At 44.9% G+C, this 20,789-nt stretch overlaps 1 protein-coding gene across 1 annotated transcript in view; it reads right to left on the bottom strand.

The window, feature by feature from the left end:
- LOC144765136 (inactive dipeptidyl peptidase 10-like) overlaps positions 1-20,789 on the bottom strand; it is a 502,355-nt gene that overhangs the window by 247,418 nt on the left and 234,148 nt on the right. Inside the window, exon 6 of the mRNA XM_078650313.1 lies at positions 3,547-3,599. Within this exon, the coding sequence (XP_078506439.1) occupies positions 3,547-3,599 (53 nt within the window). The remainder of the gene's footprint in view (positions 1-3,546; positions 3,600-20,789) is intronic.

Genomic DNA, 20,789 nt, shown 5'->3' with positions numbered 1-20,789 from the left:
GCTAGGCTCCCATCCACATGGAATGATGACACAGACACTGGAATCTGGTTAGTGGAACTGCCCCAGGGCACATGCCCGCAGCCCCTTTTATTGCCAGTGTCACATGTCCTGTGACGCCTGTGTTGGATGGGTGTGGGGTAGGGTGTAAGGCAGGCCCCCGGGAGTGGCTGGCACAGTAAACACTAGAACAGTGACCAGCCACTACAACATGCAACGGTTTCCAGCTTATGGAGTGCAAAGTCTGCTGTCTAATTGGCTGCTGTTTTCTGCAGATATGTTGCAAGAGAGAGAGCAGTACATAAAATTGGTTTTAAAAAAAGGCCTCCCTGTAGATGGTTGTGTCACGATTAATTGTCATAGAGAGCCCAGCTTCTGAAACAAGCTTTGGCAAAGCCAATAGGTCGCGCCTATGCGAGATCTGTTGGCATTGTCACTTTTTTTTTAGGCATGTGCAAGAGCAGTATTGTTGCTTTGCAGCATGGTTGAAAGTAAAAAGAAGAAAAAAACACAAACACTGCCAGCGGTGACCTTGTCATTGCACTTTTTTTTTTAACATTCAGCCAAGCTGCACACCAGCTGTGCTGCTGTACAACATGGTTAAAAAATCGTTGGCAAAGCCAAGAGGTCTAACATAGGCTAGAACTCTTAGCTTTCCCGGTGTTTGTTTTCGGTAGCTTGCATGTGCAGCTCCCTCTTCTCATTTACCACTGCCTTCAACTCTGAACACTGTCGCATGTCAGAAGCAACAAGGGTTTAATTCCTCCAATGAGCTCTTTTCACTCCCCTCATTATCCCTTTAGCAGTTAAGGTCTTGCAAGTGCTATTGTAACCTAATAAGTAAAGTCTAGTGATCGTTCAAATTTGATTTTGCATCATTTATTAGGCAAATTTGGAGCTGCTATGCAGAGATGGAGGGTGGCTTCTTAAGAAGATATTGTGTTAGCGGCAGGCGTGCTGCTGGAGGTGTGTTTCTTCCAGCGGCGGCTCCTCCACTAAGGTGGAGGAGCACCGCCCCACTGCATTTTGAGAAGTGGAAAAAGGAAAAATAAAATGATAATAACACTATGTTATTATCATTTTTTCCCCGTTGTCGGGCAGGTTTGCGGGGTGGGCAGGGCTTGGCTGTTATGACAGTCAGCAAGGGGAGGAGTGGTGGGCATTTAAGTGTGCATGAATGTTTAGCCGGCTGTCTTGGGCTGCCCAAACAGTCATGCACACCTTGCATGTTCCACATGTAATACATAGCCTGCCGAGGAACATGCACGGGCTCCCACTGCCTGTCTGAGCGCCGAACCACAGCGCTCCAATTTGTGATTGGCTTTGGGGAGCCTGGGTGCGCTTCCAGTTTCAAGTTGGAACAGGAGAAGACAATGCGAGGCGGTGATCCAGCAGCAAGGTAAGTAATTTTTTTATTTATTTTTCTATGACCTCACCACCACCCCCACCCAACCCATGCTACTCGGTGGCAACCGCCACTGGGTTATTCTTTCTGTGTGTATCTTGGAACTTGTAATTACTGCCCCAGATGGCTTTATGAATTTTATTTATCTTTTTTTTGTTGCAGTTTTACATAGTGCAAACTTGAAAGGTATTGGAGCGCTTTACGAAAGCAGCAGTTACATTTCACATGATCATGTTCGTTTTTGTTTTTTAATGCACTGGAGATTGTGTGATTTGCCCAGAATCACAGGATGCTGAGTCGACGCAGAGATCAAACCTGGCTTCCCAGTTCCAAAGTTGGCAGCTCATGTCATTATGGCACATCCTATCCCTCATTAGACCCAGGGAGGGCTGTAAAGTCACCTAAGCTAGCAATGCGAGAAATACCCACAGGAAGTCAATGGGATGCTACTCTAGTGGATAAAAGGAAAACAAATCGCCATGTTGCAGCCAGCGCAGGCACGGTCAGCACTTTTTTGTTTATTACTGAGGGAGGGGCCAACTCAGACCATGGTGAATGGGAGGTAGGGCCTGGGGGTAACACAGACAGCGGTAGGGGGAGGGGCTGGGAGTAAGCACATGAACAAACTGAATGCATGATGGAGGGGCTGGTATAAACACCACAAGGATATCAAGGAGAGGGCGAGGAGAAACAGGCAACATGGGGAGGGAGGCACACAAAGGGGAGAGCAGTTTACAATGGTGCTTGCTGAAAATGCTGCACTCAGGTAGAATGATGAAGTAAAAAAAAAGGAGTGCCTACAAAAATGGACAGTGGAAGGACACAAGTAATGCAGCCATGCTCCAAGGTAGGTACAAACAAACATAGAGAAAGGGAGACTACGCCAGATGACCTAAAAGAAGCGAATAAACAAGAGTGACAATGAAGACATATAGTAGGTAGTCTCCAAGCCCACAGATAGAAAACAAAGGGGCCATATGTACAAGGACCTAACACCAACATAGCATCAATGTTTTGACTTTAGGACGGCTATTTTCTAATTGCCTCATTTACAAGTTGTCACTAGCATCAGTTAGCAGCAGTTTTCTGGCGAAAAACTTGCATTTTTAAGATTGCCACTTCTGTTAGCGGGAGTTAACGAAAATGAGATGCAAGATAGGCCGCGTTAAGTAAGCTGCCGCTAACTAGCGTTAGTGGCGTAAACGTTTAAAAGGGAATGGGGACTGATAGGGCGCAAAGCTGTGAGTTTGAGGAGGGTGATATGAAGGGAGGGCAGCACGTTTGGCTGTGAAGAGCCATGAACATAGTCAAAGCAAAAAAATAACAAAAAAACTACTAGTCCAAGAATGCATGCTGTTAGGAAAAAAGTTAGACCTGTGTAAGGGTGACACATGACATTTGGCTTTCGGCGTATACAATGATTTAGCATGTGAAACAAGTGGTGACAGTTTTCGGAATTGAGCGAACACATTATTGCAAGCAATCACCGGCGATAGTGGGGACGTGAGAGATATTGCCTTTCAGGCCAGGCGCATCAAAACACTGTTAATGGCCGAACATTTACAGACACATGACGAGTCTAGTGAACAAGCTACTCTACCTAGTACAGTGAAGTCCCCAAGGGGCTTGAGCACTGGTATACAAGCCTCCCACCCGTCTTGTAATAGTGTTAGTGGTACAAGACCTTTTTTTTTTTGCAGTTGCTATAATGGGCAAACTTGACCCGAAGTGCTGCACCTGCACATGAGCACCAGTTACGTTACACAAGGACACATTAATTTCTTGGCAGACACGGGGAGATTACGTGATTTGACCAGAATGTCGAGTAGACGCCGAAGCTCGAACCTGGTTTTCCAGCTCCAAAGTCGGCCGCTCTAGCCGGAAGGCCACAACCTTTCACCTTGATGACAGGTTCCTTCACGCTGACTCCTCTACTGTCAGCTGAGCCATGCTTGATCAAAAATGCATCACAGTGACAGGTTCCATTTGAATTGGTTAAAATCTGCTATTTTAAGATATGCTAAGCAGGGGTGTGACTTTACCCATGCAAATGTTATGTTTATGTTTTTGCACTTAGGTGTCCAAAACATGAAAGAGTCTGGCTCTCTTTCTGTAGGGTTTCACAGCCGAAACATGCGCCTTACCTAGTGCCGATGTTGTAAACAGCATAGGAAGCTGTGAACGACTTCCGGAAGACCTGCAGAGAAGAAGGAAAGATAATCTACAGGTTAGTGATGTCACTCTCTGCTTCACATATAACCATAGCACCCTGGCTGAGCGAGGACCTGTGAAAGAGCCTGTGATTGGTGGGACTTGCACCACCTGCATGAAGCACCCGCTATTCATAACTCTTCTGCATGCAGTTATTGCTATATACTTGCTTTTGCACAATTTACAGAAGAAATAGAGAATGATCAATGTGCAGATGAAAGGTCGGGCAGCATATAAGCATCTTAACTGTGAGTGGGGGGGGGGGTGATTGGGCCTGCAGGAGCTGTGTAATTAGGGTGACCATCTGGCATGGAGGAAAATACAGAACAGGACAGTAAAAATTCAGGACAAAGGGTCCATATTCAGAACAAAAAGTCAATTTTACGCACAATAGTTTTTGAAACATTAAGGTAAGTGACTTTTTCACCTTTTACTAGTTTAGCCAAGTTGAACAAAAACATCTGGCTCACCTCACTCTCCACTAGATGTTACACCTAAAAAAATAATGAGGCTGAGCAGATGGTGTAGGCGACAATTTCACACCTAATGGAGGGATGTAAGGTGCCCATGATTTGTCTGTAGTCTAATAGCACAAGAAGGTCAGACTGCTTCATTAGAGTGTGCTTCAGGGACTCTATATTTATATCCGGACTGGGAGCCCAGACCCACCATAAAAATGGAATTAAAGAACAGGATAAAGTTGAGACCAAATAGGAGGAGATCCTCAGCAACTGATTCAAAGGATCTTTGTTTAGAACCAGGCCCGGACTGGCCGTTGCGGGCACCGGGCAATCCCCCGGTGCGCCGCAAGGGTGGGGGCCGGTTTTGGGCCCTGGGGGCCATTTTTGTTACAGGGTCGTTTTAGCAGCATAGCTGCAAAATCGGCCCTGTAACAAATTCGGCCGAAAACCGACCCAGCAAAGAGCTCAGTAGCACCCCCAGGGGGCCGGCCGAGCACTTTGCCAGGGCCAGTTTTGGTTCTCAGTCAGGCTCTGTTTAGAAACCAGACAGATTAGGAAGAGAAGAACAAGGTAGGACAATTCCTAAGATCAGACATGAGTATCAGCAAGTATTGTGTACCTGGAGAGTAGTCTCATAAGAGAAGCCATAAACAGAAGAGGCACTGTCAAGTGGTTGAATAAGTACCCACCCACACTAGCAAACCCTGCCAGTGCAATTGCCCATTGATAGTGCTCGTGGAGGGCAGGCAGAGGTCAGGCCCCTTGGAAGATAGGACCCTGGGCAATTGCCCACTCTGTCCATGTCTTAAAATGGCTCTGCAGTACAGACAAGTCTGAACTATATTCTGACACATGCCTAAGTGTAGAATATCATGAAGAACCGTCAAAATATTTGGGATGCAAATTAAACAACAAGCAAAGTATAAGAACATGATGAAGATTTCAAAATGTAGAACATTTTTTCTTTAACATATGTGTTTCAATTTAGTACATTCTATCGCAACATTGCATTGACATATATTTTCAGTGAAAGTTTCTAAACATCAACTTTAAAACATGTATTAACCCTCCCTCCTGACAAAGCCATAAGTGAACTAAGTGAACCAATTGTCTGGTGTCCCTTACATCATGGCCAATATTATTTTTCGGGTTAGTGGTACGTTACAGGCCAAACGAGTAGCCAGAACATTAAAATACTCCTCGCTTTGAACCAAAACTCTTTTGACAACCAAGCAAGTAAACCAAGTCATTGTGACCCTCCCCAGAAGAGCTCTCTTGTCTCTTCCATCTATGAATCCATCTATTCATCCTTTCATCCGTCCATGCACCCGCTGCTATCCACCATTTCACGTTTACATACTGTCACTGAGTCATTCTTTCATCCATATTTCAGTCTTTCCCTATTCATTCTCCTCCATCTATCTGTCTTCCCATGCATATCCAACCCTATCCACCATCCCCCAAACCTACTCATCAAACCCATCCATCCTTTCACTCATCCATCCCTCCATCCACCCTAACACTCATCCTTCCATCAATCCTTTCACTCACCCACCCATCCATCCACACTTTCACTCATCCAACCTCCCTTTCACTCATCCATCCATCCTTTCCTCAGTCATCCATCCTTTCACTCATCCATCCACACTTCCATCCATCAATTCATACATCCTTTCACTAATCCGTCCATCCTTTCACTCATCCATCCATCTATCCATTCATCCATCTCTTCATCCATCCACCCATCCTCCCTTTCACTCATCCACCCACCCTTTCACTCAACCATCCATTCTTTCACTCATCCATCCTTCCATCAATCCTTTCACTCACCCACCCATCCATCCACACTTTCACTCATCCATCCTCCATTTCACTCATCCATCCATCCTTTCCTCAGTCATCCATCCTTTCACTCATCCATCCACACTTCCATCCATCAATTTATACATCCTTTCACTAATCCGTCCATCCTTTCACTCATCCATCCATTCATCCATCCATCCATCCATCCATCTCTTCGTCCATCCACCCATCCTCCCTTACACTCATCCAACCACCCTTTCACTCATCCATCCATTCTTTCACTCATCCATCCTTTCATCCCTCCACCCTTTCTGTCATCCATCCATCCATCCATTCACCCACCCTTACATCCATCATCCACCCATCCATACAGTTACCTTTTCACTCGCTCATCTATCTGTCCTTTCACTCACTCACTCACTCACTCACTAACCCATCCTTGTCTCTTCCATCTAATAATCTATCCATTCATCCTTTCATGTACCCACTGATATACACCATTTCACACTTACATACTTTCGATTAATTCTTTCATACATATTTAAATCTTTCCCTATTTTGACCCTCTGTCCATCCGTCTGTCCACCCATATCCAAACCTATCCATCCATCTCCAAACCTATCCATCAAACCCATCCATCCTTTCACTCATCCATCCTTCCATTGACTCTTTCCCCCATTCTTACATCAACCCTTTCCCTCATGCACCCATCTACCCTTTCACTCCATCTATCCTCCCTTTCACTCATCCATTCATCTTTCACTCAGCCATCCTTCCTTTCACTCATCCATCTACACTTCCATCCACCCATTCATACATTTTCTCACTAATCTTTCCATCCTTTCACTCATCCATCAATCCTTTCACTAATCTGTCATCCATTCACCTTTCTATATATCTATTAATCCATTCTGACTTTCACTCATCCATCCAGCCTTCACTCATCCATCCACAAATCCAACCTTTCTCTCATTAATCAATCCTTTCACTCATTCATCCATCCACTAATTTTTAAAACCTCTGGTTGAGGTATTTTATTTCAAAATTTTCGACCTGGGCATTATTTACATTACGTGTGGGTCATTATGTATATAAAAAAATGCTTTACTGTAATTATAATCTAGTTTAACAGTGTTACATTGTATATCTCATGGCGGTATGTTCCACCCATTAATGATTTTTTAAAAATAAAATCAAATAAAAGCACATGTACTCATTCATCCATTCTTTCATAGAGTGGAGTGTCATAGAGTGGTGTCATACAGTGGGGTGTCGTAGGGTGTCATGGAGTAGAGTGGGGTGTATTGGAGTAGAGTGGAGTGTTGTAGAGTAGAGTGTGTAGAGTGGAGTGGAGTATTGTGGAATGGATTGGTGTAGAGTGCAGTGGAGTAGAGTAGAGTGGAGTGGTGTGGAGTGGTGTGGAGTGCTGTGGCATACAGTGGGGGGCATAGGGTGAGCAGGCGTAGAATGGAGGGACATAAAGTGGGGTAAAGGGGCATAGAGTAGAAGGGGATAGGGTGTCATAGAGTGGAGTGATACATAGATGAGTGGCATAGAGTGGAGTTGCGACAAGTGGAGGGGCGTAGAGCGGAGCAGCGTAGAGCAGAGGAGCATAGAGCAGTGGGAGTTAGAGTAAAGAGGCATAGAGTGGAGGTGCATAGAGTGATGCAGAGTGGTGTGGAGTGGTGCAAAGTGGAGTGTGAAAAAGCGGAGGGCATAGAGGAGAGGGGCATAGAGTGGAGAGAAAAGGAGGGGCCTAAAGTGGAAAGGCATAGAGTGTTGTGAAGCTGAGTGAAGTAAAGTGTCATGGAGTGGCGTAAAGTTGAGTAAAGTGGCGTAGAGTGTCATAGAGTGGAGTGGTGTAGAGTAGAGTAAAATGGTGTAGAGTGGCATAGAGTGTCATAGAGGGGAGTGGAGCTGTAGATTGGAGTGGCATAGAGTGGAGTAGAGTGCCCTAGATTCAAGTGGAATAGAGTAACGTAGATTGGTGCAGAGTGGAGTAGAATGAAGTAAAACAGAGTGGAATGGAGTAGAGTGCATAGAGTGTAGTGACGTAGAGTGGAGGGGCATAGAGTGGATTGTCATTGAGTGGAGTAGGGTAGAGTGGAGTAGTGTCATAGAGTGAAGTAAAGTGTGATAGAGGGCAGTGGCAGCTGGCACGGATTGGTGGTAGTGGGGCAGGGGTGGGGGAGGATTAAGGGGGTTCTAAAATAATAAGAAAAAAACTTACCTTACCGCCGCGTCTCTCCTCCTCGTCCCTCTGCACTGCCAGAACAGGGAGTAGATCTAGGCTCCCCATAGCCGATCACAACTCTGCAATACAGCGTTGTGATTGGTTTGAGCAACATGGTTCAGTGCTCAGCCAGGGAATGGGAGTCTGGGCATGTTCTCCACCCAGGCTGTAATGCAGCCAGGGTGGAGAACATGCAAAGTGTGCATTAATTTTTGGCCAGCACGAGACGGGCAGCCAAACATTCATGCACAATTACAAAATGTGCTCACCACTCCCTCTGCTCCTGTCACCAGAGCAGCCCACCCGCCCTGCAAAGCTGAGGCAGTAGGACTAAATAAAATGATAATAACCTTGAGTTATCATCATTTTATTTTTCCTTTATTTCACTGCAGCAAAGCAGCGGGGCAAAGCTCCTCAGCCTTAATGGAGGAGCTGCCACTGATAGAGGGCAATAGAGCAGAATGGAGCACCATGGATTAGAGTGGAGAAGGCTGGAGTGGTGTAGCATAGAGTGAAGTAAAGTTTGTAGCATGGCAAATCGTAGAGTGGAGTACAGTGGCATGGAGTGTAGTAGAGTAGAGTGGCATAGAGGGGCATCAAATGTCATAGAGTGGCATTGAGTGTCGTAGCGCAGAGTGTCATAGAGTGTCATAGAATGTAATACAATATGGTGGAGTTGAGTAGTGGGTCGTAGGGTGGAGTGACTTAAATTGGAATGGCATAGAGTGGCGTAAAGTGGAGCAGGGTGATGTAAAGTGCAGTAGAGTGGTGTAGAGTAAATTCGAGGGAAGTAGAGTGCTGTAGTTTCAAGTTTATTTATTTATGATTTCGGAACTCAAATGAGATCCACATAAAAGATTGAAAAATCAGATGCAATTACATACAATCATAGATAAAATACAGAATAAAATTTAACATTTCAAACCTTTTAGTATAAAGCTAAGAAACTTTTGAAAAAGTTAAAAATTTTATAGCAAAACATTTCATGGGGGGGTTATAAATGGCATCTAAAAGAGAAGTAGCAGAGAAAATGCTTAATTGGAGACAGATAGGTCTCAACCACTTGCGCCTATGCGCAAGTAGAGCCGGGCACACAAAGAGGACATGATTAATATCTTGAGTTGAGTTGTTACAAAGATCACATAAAGCTGAGGAGCCGTACCATCTGGACACAAGAAAGTTCAAAGGAAGTAAGTCCTGCCTCAATAAAAACAAGAATCGCCGTACTCCATGGGGGAGATTCCAGGTGACGTATGGTTGGGCTTTTCTCATTAGGCAGGTATCAATAGCCAGATAGATGCCTTTCTTCAAGGTACGTGCTTCCCTATCCAACCTAAAGCTTAATTCCCAAGAGGCCAACTTTAAGATGGACTTCAGCTGATATGTAGATAAAGTAAATTGAACCGCTTCATCAAGTTGCAAAAGATCAACTGCAGTTCTAAAGTTTTTTACAATTAACGAATATTCTTTAAAATTTCCTAACAACTCAGTTTTTATAAGATATCTTAAAGTACCTGAATCTCCCCTTGCAAGATTAAAAACCCAGCGCCCTATCCCCGCTAAACTCTGAACCCAACTACTATGTAGGCCGAATTCCAGTCTAAGTGCGGCTGTAGAGCTCGCAGTATTAACAGTGGTTAGACTGCGCAGAATTTTGCCTTCCGTAGAGTTTAAAAAAAACCATGTTTTTAAATCAACTATTTCCGTGCCATAAAGTAGTGAAGCTGGGATTTTAGCTCGATATACCTCTAACAAAATAGCAAAGTGCCTTCTGCCAGTAGCATTATAGAGTGAGACTAGACTTTTGCCTTGGACAATTGCTTTCCGGGTGTTGTTAGCTATGTGAGCCTTCTCGCTTAGGTTACCAGTAACAACTTTTCCGAGGAAGACATAAGATTGTACCACTTCTAATCTTTGTCCTCCCACTGAGCATGGGAAGTTAACATATTTCAACTTTTTCCTACCCGTCATGCACATTACTTTGCTTTTTGAGACATTTATCTTCAGATGGTGTGCCTCCGCATATTTATAAAGAGCATGCAGACGATTATTTAGACCTTTAGGTGTTAAATCTAGGATTAATATATTGTCTGCATACAATAAACAAACAATTGGGACACCCCCCAAGACCGGAGCTATTACTTCACTTGCAGACAAGACATGGGGAAGATCCGCTATGTAGAGGGAAAACAATAGAGGGGCCAATAAACAGCCTTGTTTTAACCCATTAGCTGTAGTAATTACTTGCGAAAGACCTCCTTCCCCACCTAACAGTACTCTACACCAGGTATCCGAATGCAAAGCTCGTATTGACTCCAGGAGAGTGGACGGCATACCTAGATTTAATAACTTCCTCCACAGCAAAGATCGATCTACTTTATCAAATGCTGTGGAGAAATCTATGAAGGTGCCATAAACTCTCCCTCCACGAACCTTGACATATTTCTCTGTTATGACCTGCAATGCCGTCAAGTTGTCTAAAGTACTATGTCTTTGCCTAAACCCAGTCTGCTCAAAGGGCAAAATTTCATCTTTGGACACCCAGCCGTTATTCGGTTTAAGGAGGCATTTTGAAAAAACCTTGCCTATGGCATCCAAAAGGGCAATTTGGCGCTAATTTTGTGGCACATCACGGGCTCCTTTCTTGTAGAGCGGGACTAGTATACTCCCCCTCCAAGAAGGGAGAACGGTTTTACAAGAGAAACAGAAGTTAAAGACTGGGAAAAGAATTTTACTCCACATCTTACTATGTTGTTTTATGACCGAGATAGGAAGCTCATCCGGACTCATTGCGCCAGAAGAGCGCAAGCCCTTGATGGCTAGTTCAATGTCCTTCTTGGACGGAGGTCCGTAAGGAGAGTTGTCCACATGAGTTCTATCGTTTTCAGGGACCCAACCATTACTGGGATATAACTTCTCAATGTACCCAACCCAGATTTGCTCTTCAATGGGAATTGGTAGAGGTCTAGATCTTAATCCACAACCCTCCCCAATTATTGACCAAAATATCCTAGCTTGACCCTTATGTGCCGCCTCCCGTAGATTAATCCATGAGGTTTCTTCTTTCCCCCTTTTTAATTTAGCCTTCATCCTACTCCTCCTTCTTCTTAATAGGACTATTCTATGATTTCTTTCGGGGGTATATTAGAGATATTGCTCCCTTACCAATTTATTTATTTCAACATTAAGAAGCCGAAGACAACTAGGAATTACTTTAGAATTTTTTATAGGGGAAGGTTTTTTTGCGATAGATATTGCTTCATTCAAAAAATCAGCAAAACATATTAATTCACGTCCATCCCAGTGAGCCAAATTCTCCACAGCAGCCTCCAAGATACTCGCCAAGCCCCCAATAGCCTTAAAATTCCAGTAACATCTCCCAGAATTGGCTCCAAAATTTACCAGTTCACTATTTATGAGCCACGTATCCGTCGCGGGTGGGTTTAGGTTTACAGTAATGGCAAGTACCCTATGGCCGCTAAGTTCTGTGTTGAATACCGACAAATCTTTCAGGAGATAGAAGGAAGTACTACCCACTACCACGTAATCAAGAATAGATTCGCTATTGTTAGATTTATGTGTAAAATTTGCCGGAATATCAGAGGGGAGCCTTCCATTTATTATAATGCTATCTACCTCCAATAATTCCTCCAGTAATAATTTCCCTCTCTTGTTGGTCTTGATGTTACCAGGGAATAAAGCTTGCGGTATCTGTAATGATTCCTCCTTAAGCTTATTCCGAAACAACTCTAGGCTGCAATTAGAAATTTTACAATTAAAATCCCCTAATAACAATATGTGAGGGGGGAATTCAGAGTCTAAAAGATTTTGAATGAAGGAAAAGACCTTCTTTAGACCTACATTAAAACAAGCATCTAGAGGAATGTAAGCATTTATCAATACCAGTGATTTTCGTGGATCATCATTAACAAGATTTGACAATGTTATTGCCGGAAACAAATTATTAGAGTCTAAATAATGGACAAAGTTCCATCTTATCTTATTGGAGAGTAAGCAAGCTACTCCGCCCTTGGCATGGCCTCTCCTAGAGGGAATGGCACTGCCGTCCAACACATAATAGTCCTTTACCACAAAAAAGTTCTCATCAACCCAAGTCTCCTGGAGATAAATCACGTCAGCTTCTAGTGTATGCAAGTATAGTAATTTTTCAGGACTGTTTTTTATTCCAGCCGTATTCCATGAAATTATTTTTAAATCAGTGTTAAAGATAGGAAAACGGTTTAGGAATAGGGGTAGATTTACTTGACAAAACACCAGGCAACCAATTCCATTTAAGACTTTCTTCTACCAAATTTGGCTGACAAGGAAGGGGGTTTTTGTAAATCACATACCTTTTGTTTTTCGAGATACAAATTTTTAATTCATCAATTTTTGAGGACCAGTCTGTATTGCCTAAAGTTACAACAGGGAGTGGAGGCAAATTTATAAGTCTTTCGTTGCGAGGTACCACAAAGAAAGGAATAACATCAATCCCCCTACTTTGTAGTCCTTCAGACCATTGTAAAATATGGTTTACTACAAGTTTAGAGTAAAATCTAACCCTTGCTATCTTCCCAACCTCAGATTTCAGGATAGAAACTACGTCTATATCGTTAGTTTGAATCAATTTTAAACTTTCAATCTCCCGAAAGCAATTGAGGAGTACAGATCTGTTTAAAATAAGATCCGTATCAAACAATGGAATAAAATCTAGAAAAACGGTATCTACACTTTCCTTTTCAGAAGTTGCATTTAACCGTTTAGAAACCCTTTCAGTTTCAATCATGTCAGAAAAAGGCTTAGCTAAAGGATTAAGAGATGATAATAAGGTATTGGAGGGATTTATCTGTTAGACAGAATGGTAGCTGTTAGACAGCCCCATTGATTCAGTAGTCATATTTACTTGATCAGATTTTATTTGCCCAATTAGATCTTGAGATAAGTTAAGCAAAGAATCTTGGGGGAGGTTTTTTTCAATGTAAGTATCTGGATTATCATCAAAATTAATTTTCCTCTGTCTTTTTTTTGCGAATCTACGAATCTGTTTCCTCTTTTTCCCTCTATGCTTTTTTTGTATTCCTATTACTGCCTTTTTTCCTTCATTTGAGGGGTCCAAAGTATCCTCTTTCTCTTCATTTATATGTAATTTAAATATAGGAAATAGTTCCTTATCTAGCCTTTTTTCAGGGTCAGACAGGATTTCTATTTCTTGGTCAACTTCGGAGATGCAGTTAGCTGCAGCTGCTTTTAATATACCTACCGGGGTATTCCCTGGGATAACAGCTACTTTCTTTCCATCTATATGTTGAGAATTCTTACCTTGTTCATTTTGGACTACATCTAAGGCTTGAAAGACGCTTTCAGACTCATTTTCAGACTTCTTATCTTTACTTGATTTCGCATCTAGAAAGGATGGCCCATGGTGTAAACTAGAATCGATCCCCTGTTTACTATTTAATAATACCCTAAGTATCTGCGTTACCGCTTCTAACACACAGTCCGAGCCCCCAACAAATTTTTCTAATAGTAATAAGATAGAAGATAGTAGATGTTCTAAAGAGATTAAAGAGTCGGAGATTTGATTATCGGTCCTAATGGGGGGATTGGGAGGAGTGTCGATCATATTGAAAGTAGGACTTGATGAAAAATTTACCTGGGATATGGAAAATTGTGATTTACTCGAGGCAGTACTGCTATATAGTTGCAGGCCTGGGGTTGCTACTACATTTTGAATGTTGGTTCGATCTAAAACTAAGTTTTAGTTCAGAGTCAGGCTGTCTCTTATGAAGCTCTGTATCTATATCAGGTAGGGTGAAATCATTACCAGTAGTAACCAAAGGAGGAGACAAACCAGGGGAGACATTTAAGCCTTCCTCAGGGAAAGAAAGGGAGTTATGCACTGGCATCTCTGTAGATTTGGTAGTAACACCATGCGGAGGCACAATGTTATTTTTGCTTAAAACCCCCAAAACATGCTTTAATTGCCTCTGTAGGTTAGGGGGATCTAAAGAACCACCCAACTCTATTTTGGAGACAATTTTTTTTTCTGAATGTACCAAAGCAATAGCATCAACCTGATTGCTATATCCTTTAGTTTTAGGGTTACCTTCCTCTATACCATTACCATTAGTTTCTTCTGGCTTCAAACCCCCCGTCTGAACCTTATCCTTTCCCCTTTCCCATAAACTGTATAATTGACATTTTCCCTTAAGCTGTAAAACGGAAGTATCTTTATTTCGTAGGGGGTTAGATTTTGTCTTAGAGCAAGTCCTACCCACTAATTCACGCCCAGATCTTAATTTTTTAGCCGTCATTTTAGAACGTATAGATCACCACTAGGAGCACCTAGAACCAGTGATGTTAAAAACCAGACAAAAATAAATAGCACAATGGCCGTACCCCAAATTGAGAATCCCTAGCTACAATAAAACAATAGGGGGGTTACAAAACACGGCTTAAATCAAGGCTGTCTCTGTGGCATAAAGCCCAGCCTACTCCAGCCTCAGAGGGCCCGCCCTTTACCCGGGCTTCGCCCCGTGCTCCGTCCCGCGGTGGCGTTATGGGCGTTCTTTAAGTAGAGGAGGAGGAAGGGCGGGAAGAGGCACCAGGTGCGCGTGATGTCAGAAGAGCAAAGTACCCTGGGCCTCGCAGTCCCACTCCCCTGAGACCGACAACAGTTCCAAGCGGCTATGCAGGGTCCGGCTCTCAGGTCAGCAGCAGTCCCAAAAGGCAAGAAAGGATAGTAAGATCTGTGGCTTTGAAAACGTCAGGGGAATGTGATTCCTGCCAAATGACTTCGAGCGGCACCCCACAATCAAATAAATAGTACAAATAGGTTGTAAAAAGTCTCGTACCTCACTTTAGATGTTTCTAGCAGGGTTCTCCAAGATGTAAGAGGGGGGGCCCAGCCTGGCCTCCTCTGGCCCCGGACGGCCGCAGATGGCCCGCCCTTTGCCCAGGTTTAGCCCGGTGCCACCCGCGCCCGTCCCGCAACACGGAGGTAGCACCGGTGTTATGTGCGCCTCCAAGCGCGGAAGTGCAGGTAGGTGGGCGGGGCTGTCTCGCCGGTGATTATGGGGGCTGTAGTCCCCCCGCTCAGCGGCCGCATATGATGTGGTGAGCGGCGGGGGGGACCAACAGACAAGATAACAATGCGCTTAACAGCGAGAGACCCCCAGGTAAGCAGTTCTGTCGGGAAGCCGGGCAGCAAAAAAACGGAGATCCAGACAAGTGGTTACGGCGTTGAGGTACAGTGGCACAGTCACCTCGGGCTTCCCGGGTCTCTCTCACTGGATGTTGGGGCGTCCAGGCAGCAGCAGGCTGGGGCACCCGGTTGTCGTGGGTGCAGGGCTTTGGAAACCCTCAGCAGGGCAGGTTACAGTCCCCAGGCCCTTCTGGGCGCAGCTCCGGCTTTGAAAACGAGTCTTTAGTGTCTCACGTGAGATGCGTGAGATTTGGCACTGTTCGCTACACTCCTGCTTCTCACGCGTGATGCGTAGGATTTGGCGATGTCTTGCGTGCCGGTCGGGAGCCGCCCACCGAGGGACGTCGGCCCTGGCGGGGAAACGGCCGCTGGGGCTGCGGATGATGCCGCAGGCCCGCAGCGGTGACAGGCAGGCACAGGATCGGCCGCGGGCGAGGAGCGGCAGTTTGCAGAGGCAGGTAGGCAGGGGCTGCTGGCGGATGCGCGGTGATGCCGCGTGTGGGAGTGGGATGCTCCACTTGGTGCTCCGGTGCACGGGCGAGGGTTGGGCCCCCTCCGCTCGTCGCCAATGTGGTGGGCTGCTTTTGCGGGGCGATGCACACCTCACTCGGGTGCTTAGAGGCAGCGCGGGGGGCAGGCTACGCAGCAACAGACATCACACGGCGACGAAATGCAAGTGGGCTCGTCCTCGATCCCGTGTACAGCTGCTGTTTCACTTCCGTGACCCCCAAGGTTTTCGGGGTGGTGCATACTCCGCGGCTGGACCCACTTGCGGGGTCCATACAGGACTTGATTGTGTGCTTTCCGCACCACACTTCCCATAATACACAGTCTCATTTGAGCCTCCCATTGGTGGGTGTGTCATATGGAAAATGGAGAAGTGGGTTAGCGGTTGCGCACACCGCTTCCGTTAAAGCCCCTGAAGAGAAGCATATGGAGCTTCGAAACGCGTCGGGCAGATCCATTACGGAGCGGCATCTACAAGCGGATCCCTGTCCTCACCTACACATAAATCAAGCTGCTGCTCGTGTGCTACTCAAAGGTGGACAACCTTGGAGCGACAATATATATATATATCGACCGCCCTTGTCCACAGATGGGGCGCCATGAAAACACAGGACTTCCAGTTCCATCAGGCACTGAGACATTTGGACTACCCATTTAGGGGCGTGCCATGGTTAAAAGTAGGGCTGGTACCGGTAATCCCGTGATGAGTTCGCTTTTCCTCTGAAGAAGAAGGCGGGAGCCTTTGAAACGCGTCAGGAACGACACGGCGAACTGGGATTTGATATACATTTTCCTGAGCTCCTCAGCTATCCAAGCACGCTGTGGCAATAAAGGTGTGTTGAAGAATTTCCCCGAGAGTTTGGTTGTGTTTCGACACGCGAGCACACATATTCTGGATGGAACCATCACCATTCTTTTAACCGCACTCGCCAGAAGAGTGCAGCAGCGCCATGATGGTATCGAGCCACGCAGTGACCCTGCATATACGCTGAGCACCACCACGCACCCTCACGGAAGGAGCCGGCAAGGGCAAGCATCCAGCTTGTTAGAGAAACGGACATTCATCCGTCACCTACTCCACCACCGTGATGTCGCCTGGTTGGCGAGGGGAGGCTATTCGACCGCCCTTGTCCACAGATGGGGCGCCATGAAAACACAGGACTTCCAGTTCCATCAGGCACTGAGACATTTGGACTGCCCATTTAGGGGCGTGCCATGGTTAAAAGTAGGGCTGGTACCTGTATTCCCGTGATGAGTTCGCTTTTCCTCTGAAGAAGAAGGCGGGAGCCTTCGAAACGCGTCAGGAACGACACGGCAAACTGGGATTTGATATACATTTTCCTGAGCTCCTCAGCTATCCAAGCACGCTGTGGCAATAAAGGTGTGTTGAAGAATTTCCCCGAGAGTTTGGTTGTGTTTCGACACGCGAGCGCACATATTCTGGATGGAACCATCACCATTCTTTTAACCGCACCCGCCAGAAGAGTGCAGCAGCGCCATGATGGTATCGAGCCACGCAGTGACCCTGCATATACGCTGAGCACCACCACGCAGCCTCACGGAAGGAGCCGGCAAGGGCAAGCATCCAGCTTGTTAGAGAAACGGACATTCATCCGTCACCTACTCCACCACCGTGATGTCGCCTGGTTGGCGAGGGGAGGCTATTCGACCGCCCTTGTCCACAGATGGGGCGCCATGAAAACACAGGACTTCCAGTTCCATCAGGCACTGAGACATTTGGACTGCCCATTTAGGGGCGTGCCATGGTTAAAAGTAGGGCTGGTACCTGTATTCCCGTGATGAGTTCGCTTTTCCTCTGAAGAAGAAGGCAGGAGCCTTCGAAACGCGTCAGGAACGACACGGCGAACTGGGATTTGATATACATTTTCCTGAGCTCCTCAGCTATCCAAGCACACTGTGGCAATAAAGGTGTGTTGAAGAATTTCCCCAAGAGTTTGGTTGTGTTTCGACACGCGAGCGCACATATATATATATATATATATATATATACATATATATATATATATATATATATATAGTGCTTGTTACCCTTGATAAGGTGTTGAATGGCTTTTTCGATGAGTAGCACGCTACTCCGAAACCCATAAAGTATTAGTGGTGAATTAGTATAGTGAAATATGAAAGTAATTTGAGTGGTGGATATTAGTCAGTTATTTGGATTGAGTAGGATAGCGGAGGGATGGACAAGGGAAAAGGGTTGCATTTATATAGTGCTTGCTACCACTCATGAGTTGTTGAAGCGCTTTTTTGGAGAGTGGCACGCTACTCGGAACCCCTAAAGGATTAGTGGTAAATTAGTATAGTGACATATGAAATTTGATAAGTGAACATGTTAGTCTGTTATTTTGATTGAAAAGGATAGTGGAGGAAAAGAAAAGACAAGGATGTTTTTTTTATTCTCTTTTACCTCATAGCAGTAGTGGGAGGCTTGGGATTAGTAAAAAGGGATGTGGAGGGCAAGAGTCAGAGGGAAGAGTTTAGAAAGGCTTGTTTTGGGGGAGCAGTTTTGTAAAAAAAAAAGAGGCGTCAGATGGTGCGAGGAGGAGTAGAGTAAGGGAGAGTCTAGAAAAGGCTATTTTGGGGGTCATAGTAGTAGTATGGGGGTTTGAGATGAATGAGAGAGTGGATGTAGAGGATATGATGATAGAGGTATAGGGTGAGAAATAGGGTAGTGCATTGGAAAGAGTAGTAGAAAGAGGTTTAAGATGAGTCAGGGAGTTGAGGTAGAAGATATATTGAGAGAGGTATAGGGTGAGAAATAGGGTAGTGCATGGGATATGCTGAATTAGAAGAAAGTAATAAATATATAGATCCATAACTACATAGAAAGTTTATATGCATGCTCACTATGGGAACATCTCTGGAAATCCACATAGCTTGTCGAACTTCAGTTGTCCAGTGCCGAATATAACAAGGTGAACTTTTCTGAGAATTATGCTAATATTTCCAGTTTGATATATCAATTTGTTAATTGTCCCACACTATCATGGAGACTGATGTTAATATAGCTATTTATGCTCGCAGCCTTGTCAGTAGCAGTCACATAACACCTAAATCTTCTTCCTTGCAGAGTTCTAGAATAATACTCCATTGATTATCCATGTGGGACTTTAAGGTCATCAACAAAAGTGTCTTAAGTGCTTTTCTCAATTTTCAGAGTCAATCATGGCTAGGTTGCTTTCACTAGGAAACGAAAACTTACACTGTTTGAGGCAGATGTCACTTTCTTGCCTTGAATTGATACCAAAATAAAGCTTCCTTTGGGGCAGAAATATTGCTACAAATGTGTAATCAATAACTGCCTTACTAGGATGTGTGCGTGTGTGTCTGTGTGTGCGTGTGTGTCTGTGTGTGTTTGTGTATCTGTGTATCTAGCTGGGTTACCGGGTGGGAATGGAGGGAGGATTGACTTCCAATGGCAATGGTCTAAAATATACATTTTGAAATGCACATAAATATGTGCTTTCTCCTTTTCGGGTTTCCAGACTGCATCATTCTCCCTTGGAACACTCTGAACAGTGTTGGCCCAATCATCATGACACATCAGCATGTAAGTGAAATATTTAAAGTGTCTTTACGGTTCCATATTACCCAGCAAATGAGATATATGTTGTTCACATGATGTTTGCAGGCTAACGCATACATTCTCAAGAATTAAAGTTAATTAATTGATCTCATAACTTCAAGCCGCTCCAGCTTCACCACTATAACAGAGCCTTCTATTGCATGTACCCTAGACACATTCATTCTCAAAGATGACTTAGGGTACACCGAAAGGTCACGCACTGAACAATCTCTATTACACTTATTTATTTATTTTATTTATTTAGGAAGTTTTCTATAGCGCTGTCAAGACCCGGAGGTACCAGAGCGCTTTACAGTAATAGAATGACAAAAATCTGTATAAACATATACATAACATAAACATGAACATGAACATAACATATGTAGGGTTTAGGCATTCAATGAGTGACATTGTAAGCGGAACATGGGTGAGTTGCCGAGCTTCTTTGGTTATGGGATTCACTGTAGTCACATAGTTCAGGGGTTGCTTGCTGACCCCGGTTATCCACAGCCAAGGGAGCGGATCAGGAACAAGGATTTGAGTTGCCTTTTGAATTCCACAAAAGAAGGAATAGTTCTGATGTGCGGGGGGATGGAGTTCCAGATTTTGGGGGCGTTTCCAGTGAAGGAGCACTTATGAATGATTGCCCTCTCTAAATTAACAAAACAATTTTTTCAAATCAAGTCACTCCTCTAAGTCACTTAGAAACACTGAATATCAAACATAGAAAGTAAACATGGGTGTCAAAATCTTTAAGCAGTCTGTCCAAAGCATTCTATTGCACTTATAGATATCTGAGTAAGGTGTAATAGTAACCAGGACTGATGACTAATGCTAAGTGTAATATAGTTGACAGTCTAGTAGCTGGGGTGGGCGGAGCTAGGTGGGCTGAGGGGAAGAGGAGGGGTCAGTACAGGATGAGGGCGGTTAGAGTAGGGACAGGGCATGAGTAAGACGTATTAAATAAAGCTCCAGTTAAGACAATAATAAGTGTCTGTATTTATTGTAGCACGATGCTACAACTGGCGACGAGGGTGGGATCAGCGTGAACGCAGCCCACAAGATCGTGTAAAGGCACCCTGTCCCTGCAGCGTCGAGAGAAGAGCTCCGCTGCCGAGTGAAGCTGACACCAGGCGAAGGAGGTCAGTAGTGAGTGACCCCCATCCTCAGCGACGCTGGGGAGCCCCAAGAGAGTCACGACAGTGAGCACTGAAACGCTCAGTGGCAGTAATCAGTTAGCGCTGAAAGCGCGAGTCCCGGCGGATGCGTGGTGCCCAGCAGTGGTAAAGAAACAGGAGTCGGGAGCCCACTCCGACCCTGTCCAGCACCCCACAGTGAAGAAAAGGTGCCCTGGTGAAGAGGACGCCGTCCCCGAGAGCTGG

Source organism: Lissotriton helveticus, chromosome 1_1 (assembly GCF_964261635.1).
Source record: "Lissotriton helveticus chromosome 1_1, aLisHel1.1, whole genome shotgun sequence".
Lineage (NCBI taxonomy): Eukaryota > Metazoa > Chordata > Amphibia > Caudata > Salamandridae > Lissotriton > Lissotriton helveticus.
This window is presented reverse-complemented; position numbering and strand designations above follow the sequence as displayed.